The sequence below is a fragment of the Mobula hypostoma genome, chromosome 8 (assembly GCF_963921235.1).
Source record: "Mobula hypostoma chromosome 8, sMobHyp1.1, whole genome shotgun sequence".
Taxonomy (NCBI): domain Eukaryota; kingdom Metazoa; phylum Chordata; class Chondrichthyes; order Myliobatiformes; family Myliobatidae; genus Mobula; species Mobula hypostoma.
This window is the reverse complement of record NC_086104.1, coordinates 126794203-126809857: the sequence shown is the minus strand read 5'-3', so window position 1 is coordinate 126809857 and position 15655 is coordinate 126794203. Positions and strand designations below refer to the sequence as shown.

General features: G+C 52.5%; 1 protein-coding gene across 1 annotated transcript; it reads right to left on the bottom strand.

Annotated features, from left to right (window-relative positions):
• Positions 1–1106: 1106 nt before the first annotated feature.
• Positions 1107–9502, bottom strand: LOC134350910 (zinc finger protein 345-like). The gene is made up of 3 exons (XM_063056746.1): positions 9266–9502; positions 4273–4707; positions 1107–3118 (listed from the first exon to the last, which is right to left on the bottom strand). The coding sequence occupies exons 2-3, from the start codon at positions 4648–4650 to the stop codon at positions 1256–1258; spliced, it is 2241 nt and encodes a 746-aa protein (XP_062912816.1). The 5' UTR covers positions 4651–4707; positions 9266–9502; the 3' UTR covers positions 1107–1255.
• Positions 9503–15655: the final 6153 nt, after the last annotated feature.

Here is a 15655-nt window from a genome sequence, read left to right as displayed (position 1 = left end):
AAGTACCCACTCAGCTCCAAAGAAAACCAACATTTGTCCAACCTCTCCTTAAAGTGCATGTCGCAAAAACAAAGGAGCTGGTTGTGGACTACGGGAGGAATGGAGGCGGGCTAACCTCTGTTGACATCAATGGATCTGGGATTCAGAGAGTAAACAGCTTCAGGTTCCTCGGCATCCACATCACCGAGGACCTTGTGGTCTGTACACACCAGCTGTGTGATGAAAAAGGCACAACAGCGCCTCTTTCACCTCAGACGGTTGAAGAAGTTCGGTATGGGCCCCCAAATCCTAAGAGCTTTCTACAAGGGCACAATTGAGAGCATCCTGACTGGCTGCCTGGTATGGGAACTGCACTTCCCTCAATCACAGGACTCTGCAGAGAGTGGTGCGGACAGCCCAGCGCATCTGTAGGTGTGAACTTCCCATGATTCAGGACATTTACAAAGACAGGTGTGAAAAAAGGGCCCGAAGGATCATTGAGGACCCGAGTCACCCCAACCACAAACTGTTCCAGCTGCTACCATCCGGGAAGCAGTACCGCAGCAGAAAAGCCAGGACCAACAGGCTCCGGGACAGCTTCTTCCACCAGATGAACTCGTGCTGACTTCAGTGTACTCTATATTACATTTACTATGATTGCACATGGCACATTTAGATGGAGACACAACAAAGATTTTTACTCCTCATGTATGTGAAGGATGTAAGAAATGAAGACAAGTCAATGGCCTCAAATCCAGATGGCATCCCAGTGCAACGCTCTGTACTGCCGACCCGTCCAGTCAGGAGGAGCTCTCACCGCGGAGGGAGGTTCTAGGCAGTGTCACCGGAAGAGGCTGCATCTTTCTCCTCCCACCCACACCAAGGTACGAAATCAAAAGACCAAGGCAGTTCAGATAACAGTTGTATTTCACAAGTAACAGGTTAAACCCTCATTTCCATCACTCCCGACGATGGCTGAAAACATCACCAGCCAAAGCAGCAGGAAAAAAGACCCGAATGTACATTGTTTGACTTATAAACCTTTGCAAAATTTACATATTTATGTACACCCACCCTCCCTCCCTCCCCTTCCATGTCTGAGCTGGGGAAGGGGGTATGTTTGCTGAGCCAAGTGACAGGTGTGCACATACAATCACGAGCGAGACACAGAGAGACAGAGAGACAGACACACGGAAAGGGAGGGAGAGAGAGAGGGGGGGGACAGAGACACACACACAGACTGTAGGGAATCCACACTCTGACCCCGAGGTTGAGGTTAGTAGATTTCGATGGTGCCCACGATGGTGGTGGGGATGGAGTCGGCAGGCCTGATGACAGTGAAGGTGTCGCCGAGCTCAGCACAGATGGCCGGCTGCGCGGTGTGGGTGCGCCAGTGGCTGCGCAGGTTGGACGGGGTCTTGAAGGCCTTGCCGCAGTGCCGGCAGCGGTGGGGCCGCTCTCCGGTGTGTACTCGCCGGTGGTCGAGCAGGTGCATGGACTGGACGAAGGCCTTGCCGCAGGTCTCGCAGCGGTAGGGCCGCTCGCCGGTGTGGGTGCGCCGGTGCTCCCGCAGGTGGTTGGACTGCTTGAAGGCCTTGCCGCAGTCGGCGCAGCGGAAGGGGCGCTCGCCGGTGTGCACCCGCCGGTGCAGCAGCAGGGCCGAGGCAGAGCTGAAACGCTTGCCGCAGTCGGGACAGGGGTGAGGCCGCTCGCCGGTGTGCCGCCGCTCGTGGAGCCGCAGGCCACCGCTGCCGGCGAAGGCCTTGCCACACTGGTTGCAGCGGAAGGGGCGTTCGCCTGTGTGCACCCGCTGATGGAGCTGCAGGGCGGCCGGTGAGCGACAGAGGCGGCCGCAGCTCTCGCACTCGAGAGCGCCAGCGTTGCCGCTGTCGGCGGCGGCACAGTGGTGCCCCTCCAGACTGGAGGGTTCGGTGAATTGGCGGCCGCAGTCCGGGCAGCGGTGGGGCTCCTGGCCGGCGTGCAGCAGCCGGTGTAGCTCCAGGCGCCGGCGATGGGCAAAGCCGCGGCCGCACTCGGCGCAGTGGAGCGTAGGCTGAGCGCCGTGACGCAGCTGGTGCTGCCGGAGCTTGGAGGCGCGGCCAAAGGCCCGCGGGCAGTCCGGGCAGCGGTGGGGCAGCTCGCCGGTGTGCAGACGGCGGTGCTGCCGCAGGTTGGAGGATTGGGCGAAGGCGCGGGGACACAGGTCGCAGCGGTGGGGCCGCTCGCCGGTGTGGGTCTGGTGGTGCCGGGCCAGGTTGGCCAGGGTGGTGAAGGTCTTGCCGCACTCGGCGCACTGGAAGGGCCGCTCGCCGGTGTGGGTGCGCAGGTGGTTGCGAACGTGCACCGGCTTGCGGAAGGCTTTGCCACAGACCGGGCAGGCGTGCCGGCGCTGGCCAGCGTGCGCCTGGCGCCGGTGACGCAACAGCTGCACGGGCTCGGCAAACTCCTCGCCGCAGAGCGCACAGCGGTGCGGGCCCTCGCCCCCAGCCGGCTCCGCCGCCGCCGCCGCCTCCGTCGCCTCCGCCGGCCCCTCCTTCCTGGCCGGCGTCGTGGCCTTGTCGGTGGCGGAGATGCCGCTGACGGCGGAGTGGGTTCGCCGGTGGTACAGGTACTTGGTCATGTTGTGGAAGGCCTTGCCACACTGGGCGCAGCGGTGCAGAGGATCCTCGGTGTGCAGCCGCCGGTGCTGCACCAGCGCCGTCTCGGTGCCGAAGCCGCGGCCGCAGTCGGTGCAGAGGTAGAGCACCTCACCCCGGTGGGCGCGCTGGTGCTGCTCCAGCGAGGAGGCCTTGCGGAAGGAGCGGCCGCACTCTTGGCAGGGGTGGGGCTGGCCCAGGTGGCTGCGCTCGTGCTGCAGCAGCCGCCGGGCCGTGGTGAAGGCCTTGCCGCACTCGGTGCACTCCAGGGGGGCTGGCGGGGGCTCCCGGCGGGGAGGGGCCTTGGCGTGCAGGGCCTGGTGTTGCAGCAGCTCCTGCACGCTGCTCAGGACCTGGCTGCACTCCGGGCACTGCTGCTGATCCTGCTCCCCCTCCTCGCCGCCCGCCGGGGCCCCCGTCTCCGCATCCTCCCCGTCGCAAGGTGCCGGCTCCTCACTGTGGGTCCGCTGGTGAGCCAGTGCCTCCTCCGAGCTCAGGAATATCTGCAGAGCGAGGGCGGTGGGTGGGGGAGGCAAAGATAGGAAAAGGGTCAGAGCCTCAAGGGAGGGGTAGTGACGGGACAAGATACAGCACAGAAACAGGCCCTCCATGTCCACAGCAAGCCACGCCCATCCCTGGTCCCACCATCACCGCCTTCTGTAGGAGGCTAAAGAAATTTGCTATGTCCCCATTGACCCTCACCGATTTTTATCAAAGCATCCTATCCAGATCAGTCAGGGTTTGCTACAGCAACCGCTCTGCCCCTGACCACAAGGATCCACAGGGAGCTGTGTACACAACTCAGCACGTCACGGAGACCAGCCTCCCCTCCGCGGGCTCTGCCTACGCTTCTCACCACCTCAGTAAAGCAGCCAGCATAATGAAAGACCGAACCCACCCCAGACAGTCTCTCTTTTCCCCTCTCCCATCGGGCAGAAGATACAAACGTCTGAAATTACATTGCACCAGGCTCAAGGACAGGCAATTGAGAAACAGTACAAGATGGACCCTTGACCTCACAATCTACCCCATTATTAACCTGCACCTTATTGCCTGCCTGCACTGCACCTTTTCTGTAACTGTAACACGTTATTCTGCATCCTGTTATTGTTTTATCTTGTTCTACCTCAATGCACTGAAGAATGACCTAACCTGTAGGAAGTGTGCAAGACAAGCTTTCACGATAATAAACTCCTAATTCCTCTCTGCCTACACATTAGTCACACCCGTCCATTCGCTGCCGGCTCACGTGTCTGTCCAAAGGCCCCCGTCACACCTGGCTCCGCCAGCACCCCGTTCCAGACCGCCACCGCCGTGCGAGACTTGCATGCGCCTCTGGTTTGAGTTCTCCCGAAGGGGGAGGGAACTCACTGGCTGTTCTGGATCTTGCCTCCCACCTGCCAACCGGCTTTCAGCCTCCCTTCCAAACACCCTGGGACCTCTGCTTCACCTCACATGCCCAGCCTAGAACTAGAGCTCAGAATATTAACCGGTCGCTGCAGTCCCTTGGCACATGTGCAATACACAGTGCAAGAGGGTCGAGTCAATTTTCATTTGCCACCCCCTTCCCCAGTGGGCTCAGATCCTGTGAACCCTCTCCACATTCAGCAATTACCATCCCCGACTCCAATGGGCAGAATCCCCCCCCCCGACTGACCTGCAGACACTCCGAGCACTCGTAATGGTGGGCACTCTCCGCCAGGGTGCCCTGGCTCTCTGCGCTGCCTTCGTCCAGCCTGCTGCAGACCACGGCCTCCTTGGCGTGTGCCCCCTGGTGCTGCAGCAGCTCGTCAGGGCTGTTCAGCAGCTGCCCACACTCCAGGCACTGGAAGCGGCTCTCGGCCTCGTTGCCGGCGGGCGCCAGGCCCAGCCCCTTCACCTCCCCGTCGGCCAGCTCGGGGCACACCAGCACGTGCAGCCAGCCGTGGCTCTGCTGGTGTAACAGCACCTCCTCCAGCGTGTTGTACAGCTGTCCGCACTCCGAGCACATGTACTGGTGCTCGATCACCACTTCGCTGTCGGTCTCCGTCTCCATCGTGCCGTCACGTCCCTCCTCTCCTCTCCAGGTCTCTTCCCCCACGGTCCCGCGGTGCTGCGGAAACACAAAAAGGAAGGCCACTCAGCCGCAAGCCCATGGGTTGTCACCCTCAGCCCACGTTCCCCCATCCCCACTGACCCTCGGTATATCTGCCCGATCCTCTGCCCTTCGCACAGGCTGTGACTGCTGGACGGTCAGCCGGACAGTGGACAGATATGGTCACCACACGACGGGCAAAATGAGAGGGGGACAAAATGACGTCCTGATCCAAACACGCGGACGCCATAGCCAAGGTGCTCACCAAATGCAAAAGAAACTTGGCATGCTGTAATCAACCCCTAACAACTTTTATTGATGCACCATATCTGAATGCACACTACTTGGAAAGTGCAGAGAGTATGGACACAGCTCAGCACAAGCCTCCCTTCCATAGCCTCTGTCCGCACTCCTCACTGTCTCAGTAAAGCAAAACCAACAGAATCAATGACCCCGCCTGTTCCAGATATTCGCTCTTTTGCCCTATCCCATCAGCAGAAAGTAGAAAAGCCTGAAAGCATGTACCAACAGGCCCAAGGACACCTTCTATCCCAGTTATCAGACTCTTCTACAATAATAAACCAATTCCAACACCAAGGATGCTGACAGGAGTTATAAAGATAATTGGACAGGCAGGCTCTCTTTTCCTTGAAGCAAGGGGGGCAACATGACAGAGGTAAATATAATTACGATGGGGTAGACAGGCAGTCTGTTTCTCCTGCTACAGGCTGTCCAAACAGATCAAGGGAGAGGGCTGGAGTGCAGCCAATGTCACTCTTTTGCTTGAAGGGCCATAGGGATTGTCTTGAAAGTGATAGGCTGGTGAGCCTTATAGCAGTGGTAGTGAAGTGAATTCTTAGGACTAGAATGTACTCATAGGGAGAAGCATGGACTTGTAGGGAGAGTCTGCATGGAGATCGCGTCCTACGAACTTGAATGAGTGACGCTGAAAAAGACTGACGAGGGTAGGAGAGTGAATGTTATCTGCATGGTCTTCAGCAAAGCGTATGACAAGGTCCTTCACGGTATACTGAGCCAGAGGTTAAGTTATCTGGGGGATAGGGGGACCGCTTCGTCGAGCACCTCCACTCCGTCTGCCACAACAGACAGGATCTCCCAGTAGCCACCCACTTCAACTCTGCTTCCCATTCCCATTCGGATATGTCCATACATGGCCTCCTCTACTGCCATGATGAGGTTAAACTCAGGCTGGAGGAGCAACACCTCATATACCGTCTAGGTAGTCTCCAGCCCCTTGGTATGAACATAGAATTCTCCAACTAACGGTACTTCCCTCCCCCTCCCTTCCCCCATCCCTATTTCACTCTGTCCCCTCCCCCAGCTGCCTCATGGTTCCGCCTCCTTCTTCTACCACCCATTGTTTTCAGGGCTGTGACATCAATGCTTCCCCTCCCCACCCCTTTGACTTTCAACTGAAGCTACAAGCATTCTACAAATCCTTCCCCATCTTTCATTCTTCAGTCCTGACGAAGTGTTCAGGCCTGAAACGTCGACTCATCGTTTCTGACTGATGCTGCCCGACCTGCTGAATTCATCCAGCGTACTGAAAGTGTTGCTTTGATCACAGCATCTGCAGATTATTTTGTGTTTCAAATTATCTAGTAGCTTAGATTAAAAATTGGTTTGGCTGTAGTAAACAGGACAGTAGTGGAGGGGTGTACGTCTCCCTAGTGATCTGGGCCCTCGTATATACAATGACACCGGGATAAGATGTTCACCTCCCTGGTGATCCAGGCCCTCGTATGCACAATGACACCGGGGTAAGATATTCTCCCTGGTGATCTGGGCCCTCGTATGCACAATGACATTGGGGTAAGATATTCATCTCCCTGGTGATCTGGGACCGACCATGTTCTGCAGAGCACTCACGTCTCTAATGATATTGGGGTTAGCAAGTTTCTAGCTAAATCTTGGAGCAGTTCAGTGGATACTACATCTTCCATCTGCACACACGGACAGAGAAATGAGACAAGAGTTTAATCTGGGGAAGTGTGAGGTGTTGCATGTTAGTTCAAATGCACAGGGAAAATACAGAAACATTAGGGCCCTTAGGATTCCTATTCCTGATGTACAGAGGGATCTTGGGGTGATATGGCATGCTCGGCTTTATTGATCGAAGCTTTGAGTATAGAAGCCAAGAAATCATTTTGCATCTGTACGGTGCTGGTAAGGCTACATTTGAAGAACTGTGTATGGGTCAAGTCCCATTACGGGAAGGTGGTGGAGGCTTTGGAGAGGTGCAGAGAAGGTTAAGTATGAAGATTAAAGTACTTGTGCTGTAACAGGCTGAACAAACAGGGGACAATGAGAGGAGCGATGGGGGAAACTGCACACTTGTTCACACTGAATTCATAATGACCTGCACCTCGTTTACATTGAACGCTAGTGGTTCCTGTGTCCACTGATTTTCATTCCAAACACCAATTCTCCTTGTGTGTATAATGTACCCTTCAGACCCTCTTAAACCTTTCTCCCAGCTTCTTATTCTGACTTCCCGCCTTTCTCTCCAGTCCTAAAGAGGGGTCTCGGCCTGCAATGTCGACTGTTTACTCTTTTCCATAGATGCTGCCTGGCCTGCAGAGTTCCTCCAGCATTTTGTTTTGTGTTGCTTGGACAAAAAGCTTTAGATCTAGATTCGAAAGACCTCCGCCTAATCAGAAATCTGTACTGGGAACAAACTGCCGTTGTAAGAATAGATGGAGAAGTGAGTCAGTTTACAAAAATCAAGAGAGGCATTAGACAAGGGTGTGTTTTCTCCCCTGATTTATTTAATGTGTACAGTAAAACAATATTACAAAAAATAAGAGACATCTTGGGAATCAAAGTTGGCGGTGAAAACGTCAATATTTCAGATATGCGGATGACACTGTTAATTGCAAGTACAGAGGAAGAACTACAAAACTTAATTGATAAAATTGTTGAAGAAAGTGCAAAAATGGGTCCGTCTATCAACTGCAAAAAGACAGTATGTATGGTGATATCCAAAAAGGAGAATCCTATCTGCAGGCTGAGAATAAATGGGGAAGACATAAAACAAGTACAGAACTTTTGCTACTTAGGAAGTTGGGTGACATCAGATGGCAGGTGCGACTTGGACGTTAAAAGAAGAATAGGGATGGCAAAAGACACCTTTATGAGAATGAAGAGTATACTGACCAACACTAAACTAGGCATGACAACCCGCCTCAGAGCACTGAAATGTTATGTTTAGCCAGTTATGTTATATGGCTCAGAATGTTGGACAATATCTAGTAACATGAGGAAACGAATTGTAGCAGCAGAGATGTGGTTTTTGAGGAGGATGCAAAGAATATCATGGACGAAACAAATATCTAACGAGGATGTCATGAACAGAGCAAATACAAAAAGAGAAATAATGTATGAGATCATGAAAAGGGAACGTGACTTCATTGGACATGTGATTAGGAAAGAGGAGTTAGAATGCATGGTAATTATGGGAAAGATTGAAGGGAAGAAAGCAAGAGGAAGACAAAGACAAATGATGATGGAGACAGCAGCCAGAGAACTGGAAATGAATACCAATGAATTGATCCACTTGACCCGAAACAGGAGTGTGTGGGCCATGGCAGTCAAAGCTCAAACTGGGCACAGCATCTGATGATGATGCTGCTTGGACTAACTTGGGATGAAGACAGAGCCATGTGACTACAACTCCCAGCGGGTGTCATGCCCTACTGTTCCCGTCACAGCCGCCTGATAGAGGTTTGAAAATTTTGATAGTCAAAATCTTTTTCCCAGAATGGAATTGCCAAATACCAGAGGGGAGAAAATTTAAAGAAGATTTGCAAGGGATGTTATTTTTAAGGAAACAGAAGGAAGCATGAACATGCAAGAAGTGGAGAGAGATGGCTCAGGTGCAGAAAGGTGTGGTTAGGTGTGTTTGGCATCACATCTAGCACAAAGATCATTAGTCTGAGGGTCTATACCTGTGCTGTTAGATGACACAGAATCAAGGGAACAGCATTAAACGAATAATACATTTTACACACAAGGAGAACTGGTGTCAGGAATGAACAATCAAGGGAAGCAGTGGACACAGGAAAAGTGGCAACACCCAAGCAGCGTCTGTGCTAAACAAGAGAACATCTGCAGATGCTGCAAACCCAAGAAACACACACAAAATGCTGGAGGCACTCAGCAGGTCCGGCAGCATCTGTGAAGAAGCGTAAACAGTCGACGTCTCGGCCCGAAACTGGCCCTGTACCAGTTAGGAGCCGGGGTGGGGTGGGGTGTCTGTAAGTGCAGCCATGAAGGAAAGAGTTTCCCCCAACGATCCTCTTCCTTGCCCTGTTCCCAGCTCCCAGTTCAAACACCCTCCCTTTCGTCTCCCCAATCCCTCCTCTTCCTCTACCGTCTCCATTTCTCCCCCATCTCCTCCCCAGTACTCCAATGCCGTTCCCCCTCATCCACCCTGCCCCTGGCCCCGCACCCCTTCCCCCAGATACCAAGCGGAGCCCCTCCTTTCTTGTCCACCCCCCCCACCACATCCCTATCCATCCTCCCTACAGCCACCTCCACCTCCGCTTCCCCTCACCCGCGGGTCCGTCACCAATTCCGGAAATCCGTGCAGGACGCTGCGGCCTGTGTGCGAGGCAGAGGCCGAGGGAGAGGCCTGCCTTTCGCCGCCAATCGAGGACCCGGCTCTCCCCGAAGCCGCCGCTCACAACCGCCGCTCCGGCCTCGTCCGCGCACCCCCGAGTCTCGCGCCCCCCGATTCGCTTGTGACACCGTCGTGCGCCCAATGGGAGTGCGATGCCAGCCAGAGCCACGTGACTACAACTCCCAGCGGGCGTCGCGCCCAACCGCTCACGTCACGTCCGCTGGCGTGGGGCGGAGACTGGGTGCAGCTGCGGGTTCGCAGGTCGGTGTCCAGCCCGAATCTTCAGCTCTAGCTCGCTCCTCATCAGCGTTGCCCGACCTACCCGACCTGCCCGATGTTTCGAGCCGGCTCCAGAAATCCGATGGATAACGCGGCTATGCCGGAGTCCGGCCCATTCCTCGACGTCAATGGTGGGTGGTACATGGTGGCGTCACCAGCGGGGCAAAAGTCGGGCGTTTGGAGTTGGACGTCATTAGCGGGGTGGGGTTTGATGCCTGACGTCATAGCTGGCTGGGTTCCGGTACCTGACGTCATTGGAGGGCAGGTGGTGCTCGCTATCGGCAAACCTTTCCCCTAGATCGCGAATGTAAGTTTCCCGTTTCCCCATCAGTGTTTCTGCTGAAGGTAAATTAATGGGCCTACGGTTCCGGAGAACAATCGGCCCGGCTCACTGCACTACCGCCTCAGGCAACAACCTCCCATCAGGAACATGAAGGGTGAGGCGTGCACCAAAGCACCTCTGATGCAATTAGAGTTGGAATTGGTTTATTATTGTCACGGGTACCAAGATACAGTGTTCGTGCAGAGGGCCTGTCCGCACTACGGAACCATTCGATAGTTTTATAACAGCAGGGTAGAAGCTGACCTGGAGCCTGGTGCTGTCTCCATCAGGGAACGGGCAATCCCTCAGTAGGAGATCGTTGAGAGACCAGAGACGGGGTGGGGGGAACAACTGGTGGTGATTAGGTACAAGAATAAATGAAGTTAGAGGAGGGAAGTGTGGGAGGAAATCACTGCAGCACTGAGTGCAATCCTGTGGATACGGGGGTGGGGTGGGGTGGGGGTTCCGGCGAACTGGGGACTGTTATTACCGTGTCTGTCCGACCAGACGAGCAAGGAGAAAGTCAGGTACCGCAGGCCCATTAATTCAACCTCAGTAGGAACATTGAAGGGGGAAACAGGAATCATCGTCAGCTGGAAGAAAACCCGGGAGGCTTGTTTATGACTATTTGCTTTGAACCACTTTTCCGTAATTTTGGGCTGAGCGCAGAAAATGTTGGAAATTCTCGGCCAGTCAATCTGCATCCAGGGGAGAAAGACGGAGCGAGTATTTCAGATGGGTGACGCTTCCTCAGAATCGGCAAGGAATCAAGCTGGTTTAGCTGAGACACGAGAGAGACTGCGGGTTGCTGGAAATCGGTGGCCGAGAAATTCAGCAGGTCAGGGAGCGGGGAAAGGGACAGTTGATTTCGGACTGAGACCCTTCAGCAGCCAGAACAAAGGGGGAGGGGTAGGGAGAGCACGATAGGTGAGACTGGGGCGGGGCAGGAGAAGCTGGGAGGTGGTAGGTGAATCCAGGTTGGGGGGGGGTAAGAAATGGAATAATTTGGGAAACTGGGAGGTAAAAGGTGAATCCAGGTTAGGGCTGGGAGTGGGATGTGGGGAGGAAAGGCAGGAGGGAGGGGAGTGGGAGAAATGGAATAATATGAGAAACTGGGAGGTAATATTGGAAGAGACAAGGCTCAAGAAGGTGGAATCTGATGGGAGAGGACAGCAGACCATGGAATAAAGGAAAGGCGCTGGGAACCAGAGGGAGGAAGGTGTGTGGAGATGGGCAGGTGGTCAGGACAGGGGAGGTGAAGGAAATGGTGAAGCTACAGGGATGGGGCAGGGAGGTGGATGCCTCTGAGAGGGGAGATCCAACCATTAATCACAGCCACTACTTGCAAACACCGTGGTGGGACAGGCTCAGCCATGGCAGCTGACGTGTAATGAGATGAAATGAAGGTGAAATATTGTGGGAGGTAGAATGGGGATATCAGAATTGGGTTTATTATGACTGTCTGAGGCTCGCATGTCATCTTCTGTCCTCAGCAAGGGTCTCGCTTCGCCCACACTGCAGTCAGTTCCCTGCCCGTCATGATGCTGAGCTCTTCTTCTCTGTCTTTGACTCCACTTCTCAGGCAAGACTTCTCCACCCTTCGCCAGTGATCCCTTCTACCATCTCCCATCTCCAACCCTCCTCCTCTTGTCCCCTGCTCTGGATCTCTTCATCTCTAATTGCTGACGAGACAACAGCACTGCTCTCTCCCTTTTGAACCTTTCCTCCTCTGAACACATTTCCCCCCACTCTCTCTGCACCCAACCCAACCTCACTGTCACACCTGCGGACAACAGGGTACTGTTGCAATACAATACCACCTCAGTCACCTACTTTGCAGCGGCCTGGTGACAACTCTCAAACTCTTCCTTTACCCCTTGGAAAGGCCCCCACTTGGACCATCAGGACATTGTCTGTGGCACCATCATCAACTATGGAGATCTCTCATCCATTGCCAACCTCATAGTTCCTTACTGCACACTGCTTGCTTCTACCTCCTACCCAAGGTCACAATCCTGACTGTTCGGGTACAGGTTGGCCTGCTTCTGCCCTACCGAACTCATGTCCACATACCTCAACTCCATTTTAGTCCCTCCCCACCTATATCTGTGACAATTCATATGCTCTCGATCTCCTCAGTAACTTACCCCTGATTGCCTCATTTTCACCATGAATGTCCAGTCCCGCTACACTTAACTCCCCCATAAAGCTCTCCACTTCTTTTTTGACAACATGCCTGACCAGTTCTTCTCCCCCATTTGGCACCCAGAACAATTTCTCTTTCCAATCGGCCCACTTTCTCCAAACGCAAGGTGTAGCCATGGGCACCTGTATAGTTCTCAGCTCTGTTTGTCTTTTTGTTGGCTTTGCAGAACTGGACACGATCCAAGCCTTCCCTAGTAATGCTCCCCAGTTCTTTCTGTGCGACATTGGTGCTGCTTCATGCACCCATACTGAGCTTGTCAATCTTATCAACTTTGCCTCCAACTTCCACCTTGTCCTTAAATTCACTTTGCCCACTTCTGAACCCTGTCTCCCCTTTCTCAGTCTCTCTATCCCTAGACCTTCTCTCCCCTTTCTCAATCTCTCTATAGACAAAATGCCTTTTATAAAGCCACCAATTCCCACAGCTATCTCGACGATACATCTTCCCACCCTGTCTCCTGTAAAAGTGCCATTCCCATTGTCTCCACTGCATCTGTTCCTGTGATGAGGCTTTCCTTTCCTGGACATCAGAGAATGGGATTTTCCTTCTTCCACCATTGATGCTGCCTCCACCCACATCTCCTCTGGCCATCCCTGAAAGCGGCAGAAGTGCTACATCTGCCAGTTCACCTCCTCCCTCATCTCCATCATGACCCAAACAGTCCTTCCAGGTGATTCACCTGTGAACCTGTTAGGGTCATCTACTCTATTTGCTGCTCCTGTTGTAGCCTTCTGTACATTGGTGAGACCTGATTTAGATTGGGGGACTGCTGTGTCCAGCACCTCCACTCCATCCACAAAGCGGAATTTCCAGAGGCCAACCATTTTAATCCCAATCCCGAATTCCCATTCCCTTTCTATTCTGCCTTGATGAAGCCACGCTCAGAAGAGATGAGCAGCACCTCATATTCCGTCCAGGTAGCCTCCAACCTGATGGCATGATCATCGATATCTCCAAATTCCAGTAACTTTTCATCTCCCCTTCTCCCCTCTTCAATTCCTCATTCTTGCATCTTACACCTTCCCCTAGTGCTCCTCCTCCTTCCCTTTCTTCCATGGTCCACTCTCCTTTCCTAGCAGATTCATTCTGCCTTTTACACCCATCACCTCCCAGCTTCTTACTTCATTTCTTCTCCTCCACCCAACTTGCTTTGCCCTCCACCTTTTAGCTCACCCTCCTTCCCCCACCCACCCCACCCACCTTCTTATTCTGGCAGCTTCCCCCTTCCTTTACAGTCCTGATGAAGGATCTCAGCTTGAAACGTCAACTGTTTATTCATTTCCATGGACGTTGCCTGACCTCCTGACTTCCTGCTGCATTTTGTGTCGTGAAAATTGTTGTTTTGTGGCAGCAGTACAGTGCATCAGAAAACTTATGACATAAAAATTGTGATTAAGTCACAATAAAAAAATAAATTATGCCAAAAGGAATAGAGTTAGTGTTTATGGACTGTTTATAAATCTAATGGCAGAGGGGAAGATTATGTTTAAAAAAAAGTGAGAGTGGGTTTTCAGTATCCTGTTCCTTCTGATAGGAGTAATGAGAAGAGGGCATGTCCTAGATGGTAAAGGACCTTAATGCTGCTTTCCTGAAGCACCACCTCTTGAAAATGTCTTCAATTCTGGGGAGACTTGTGCCCATATTAGAGCCGAATGAGTCTAAAATCCTCTGCGGCCATTTTCCATCCTGTACATTGGAGCTTCCATATCAGGCAGAGTGCTCTCCATGGTACATCTGTGGAAAATTGCTAGAATCTTTGGTGACAATGCCAAATCTCCTCAAGAAAGTATAGCCACTGGTGTGGCTTCTGCATAATTTGATCAATATGTTCCACCCAGAGTAGATCCTCTGAGATATTGAAAAGCTGTGCACTCTTTCCACTGCTGACTCCTGCATGAGGACCAGTATGTGTTCTCCTGATGTTCAATCAGTTCCTTGGTCTTGTTGACATTGAGTGTGAAGTTCTTGTTGTGATAACACTCAACTAGCTGATCTCTCACTCCTGTATGTGTCCTTATCCCCATCTGAGATTCTGATACAACTTGTTGGCATCGGTGAATTTATAGATGCTGTTTGAGCTATGCCGAGCCACAAATGGCTGTTCTAGAGGGAAGGAGGGTGACTAGAACTACACACATTACTCCAAATGCGGCCTTAGCAAAGTCATGCCCGGCTACAACATGACATCCCAGATCCTGAGGTTGATAAAGGCCATTGTGTCAAACACTGTCTTTACTGTCGTGTGTCGCCACTGTTGAGGAACTGTCTAGCTGTGAGCTAATCTCTGATCATCAGCTGTTGAAACTTCAAGGTAAAAGTGAGCAAAATTGGAAGTGCTCAGCAGTTTAGGAGTCACCTTTGAGGACATCTTGGCCACTAGATGACCTCCCTGGGGGTTTGGCCACTTCTCATGCAGTGGGTTATGCAGTGAGCTGCAACCTATGTGGGAAAATTGCTTGGACAGTGGTGTTGGGGAGGGTGTGGCATGATTCTGACCCACGACGATGGAGGAACTGCATGCAGTATGCTTGCAAGCTGACATGGCGTGGAACCATTGCCCTTGGGAAATGCATTCTAATTCACAACTCTGTGTATAAGGGCTTCAGTAGTCAGTGTAGTAAAAAACCTATCAAGATTTTGACAGCTTCTATCTTTTTTTTAAATGTTAGAACCAATAAGTACCACAACTACTGGCTGTCCTCCCCAACCTCAATGTGAACGCTCCATTTCCCTCCATACATGCTGCCTGAGCTGCCAAGTTCCTCCAGCATTTTGTGTTGCTGGATTGCATGATGGACATGAGTGATGTGGTAGCTGGGTGAATAATTCAAGGAGTGTCCATCTGTACTGGCATCTGTGCGATGCATGTGATTGAAGACTTCCTTTGCCTCGGTACCAGGGTGGGAACAGACCCTTCTGGGACCTCGCTGTCTCAACCACTGATCGAATCAGAATCATGTTCATTATCACTGATACATGTCATGAAATTTGTTGTCTTGTGGCAACAGTACAGTGCAAGGCAAAGAATTATTGCAAGTTACCAAAACAAGTGCAAAAGAGGAAACCAAAAAGTTCAAGAGTTCACAGACTATTGAGAAATCTGATGGTGGAGGGGAAGAAGCTGTTTCTAAAACCTGAGTGGTGGTCGTCAGGCTCTGGTATCTTCTCCCCAATGGATGAATGAGTAAAGGGCATATCTGTGTTGTGAGGCTCCTGAGTAATGAAAGTTGCCTGCTTGAGGCACTGTGTTTTGAAGATGTTCTCAATGGTGGGGAGGGTTGTGTGCAGTCCACGTCCCTCTGTAGCTTCCTGCAGTGCTGCGCATTGGAGCCTCTGTGCAAGGTGGTGATGCAACCAGTCAGAATGCTTTCTGCCATACATCTGTAGAAATTTGCTGGAGTCTTTGATCAAATACCCCTTGCCTGTGACTGTTCCTCCACCACCACCAATCTACACTTTCCCTCACGGCCAGCAATTTTCCCGTAGTGGTATTGGGTTTGCTGTCCAGAATTCTGAA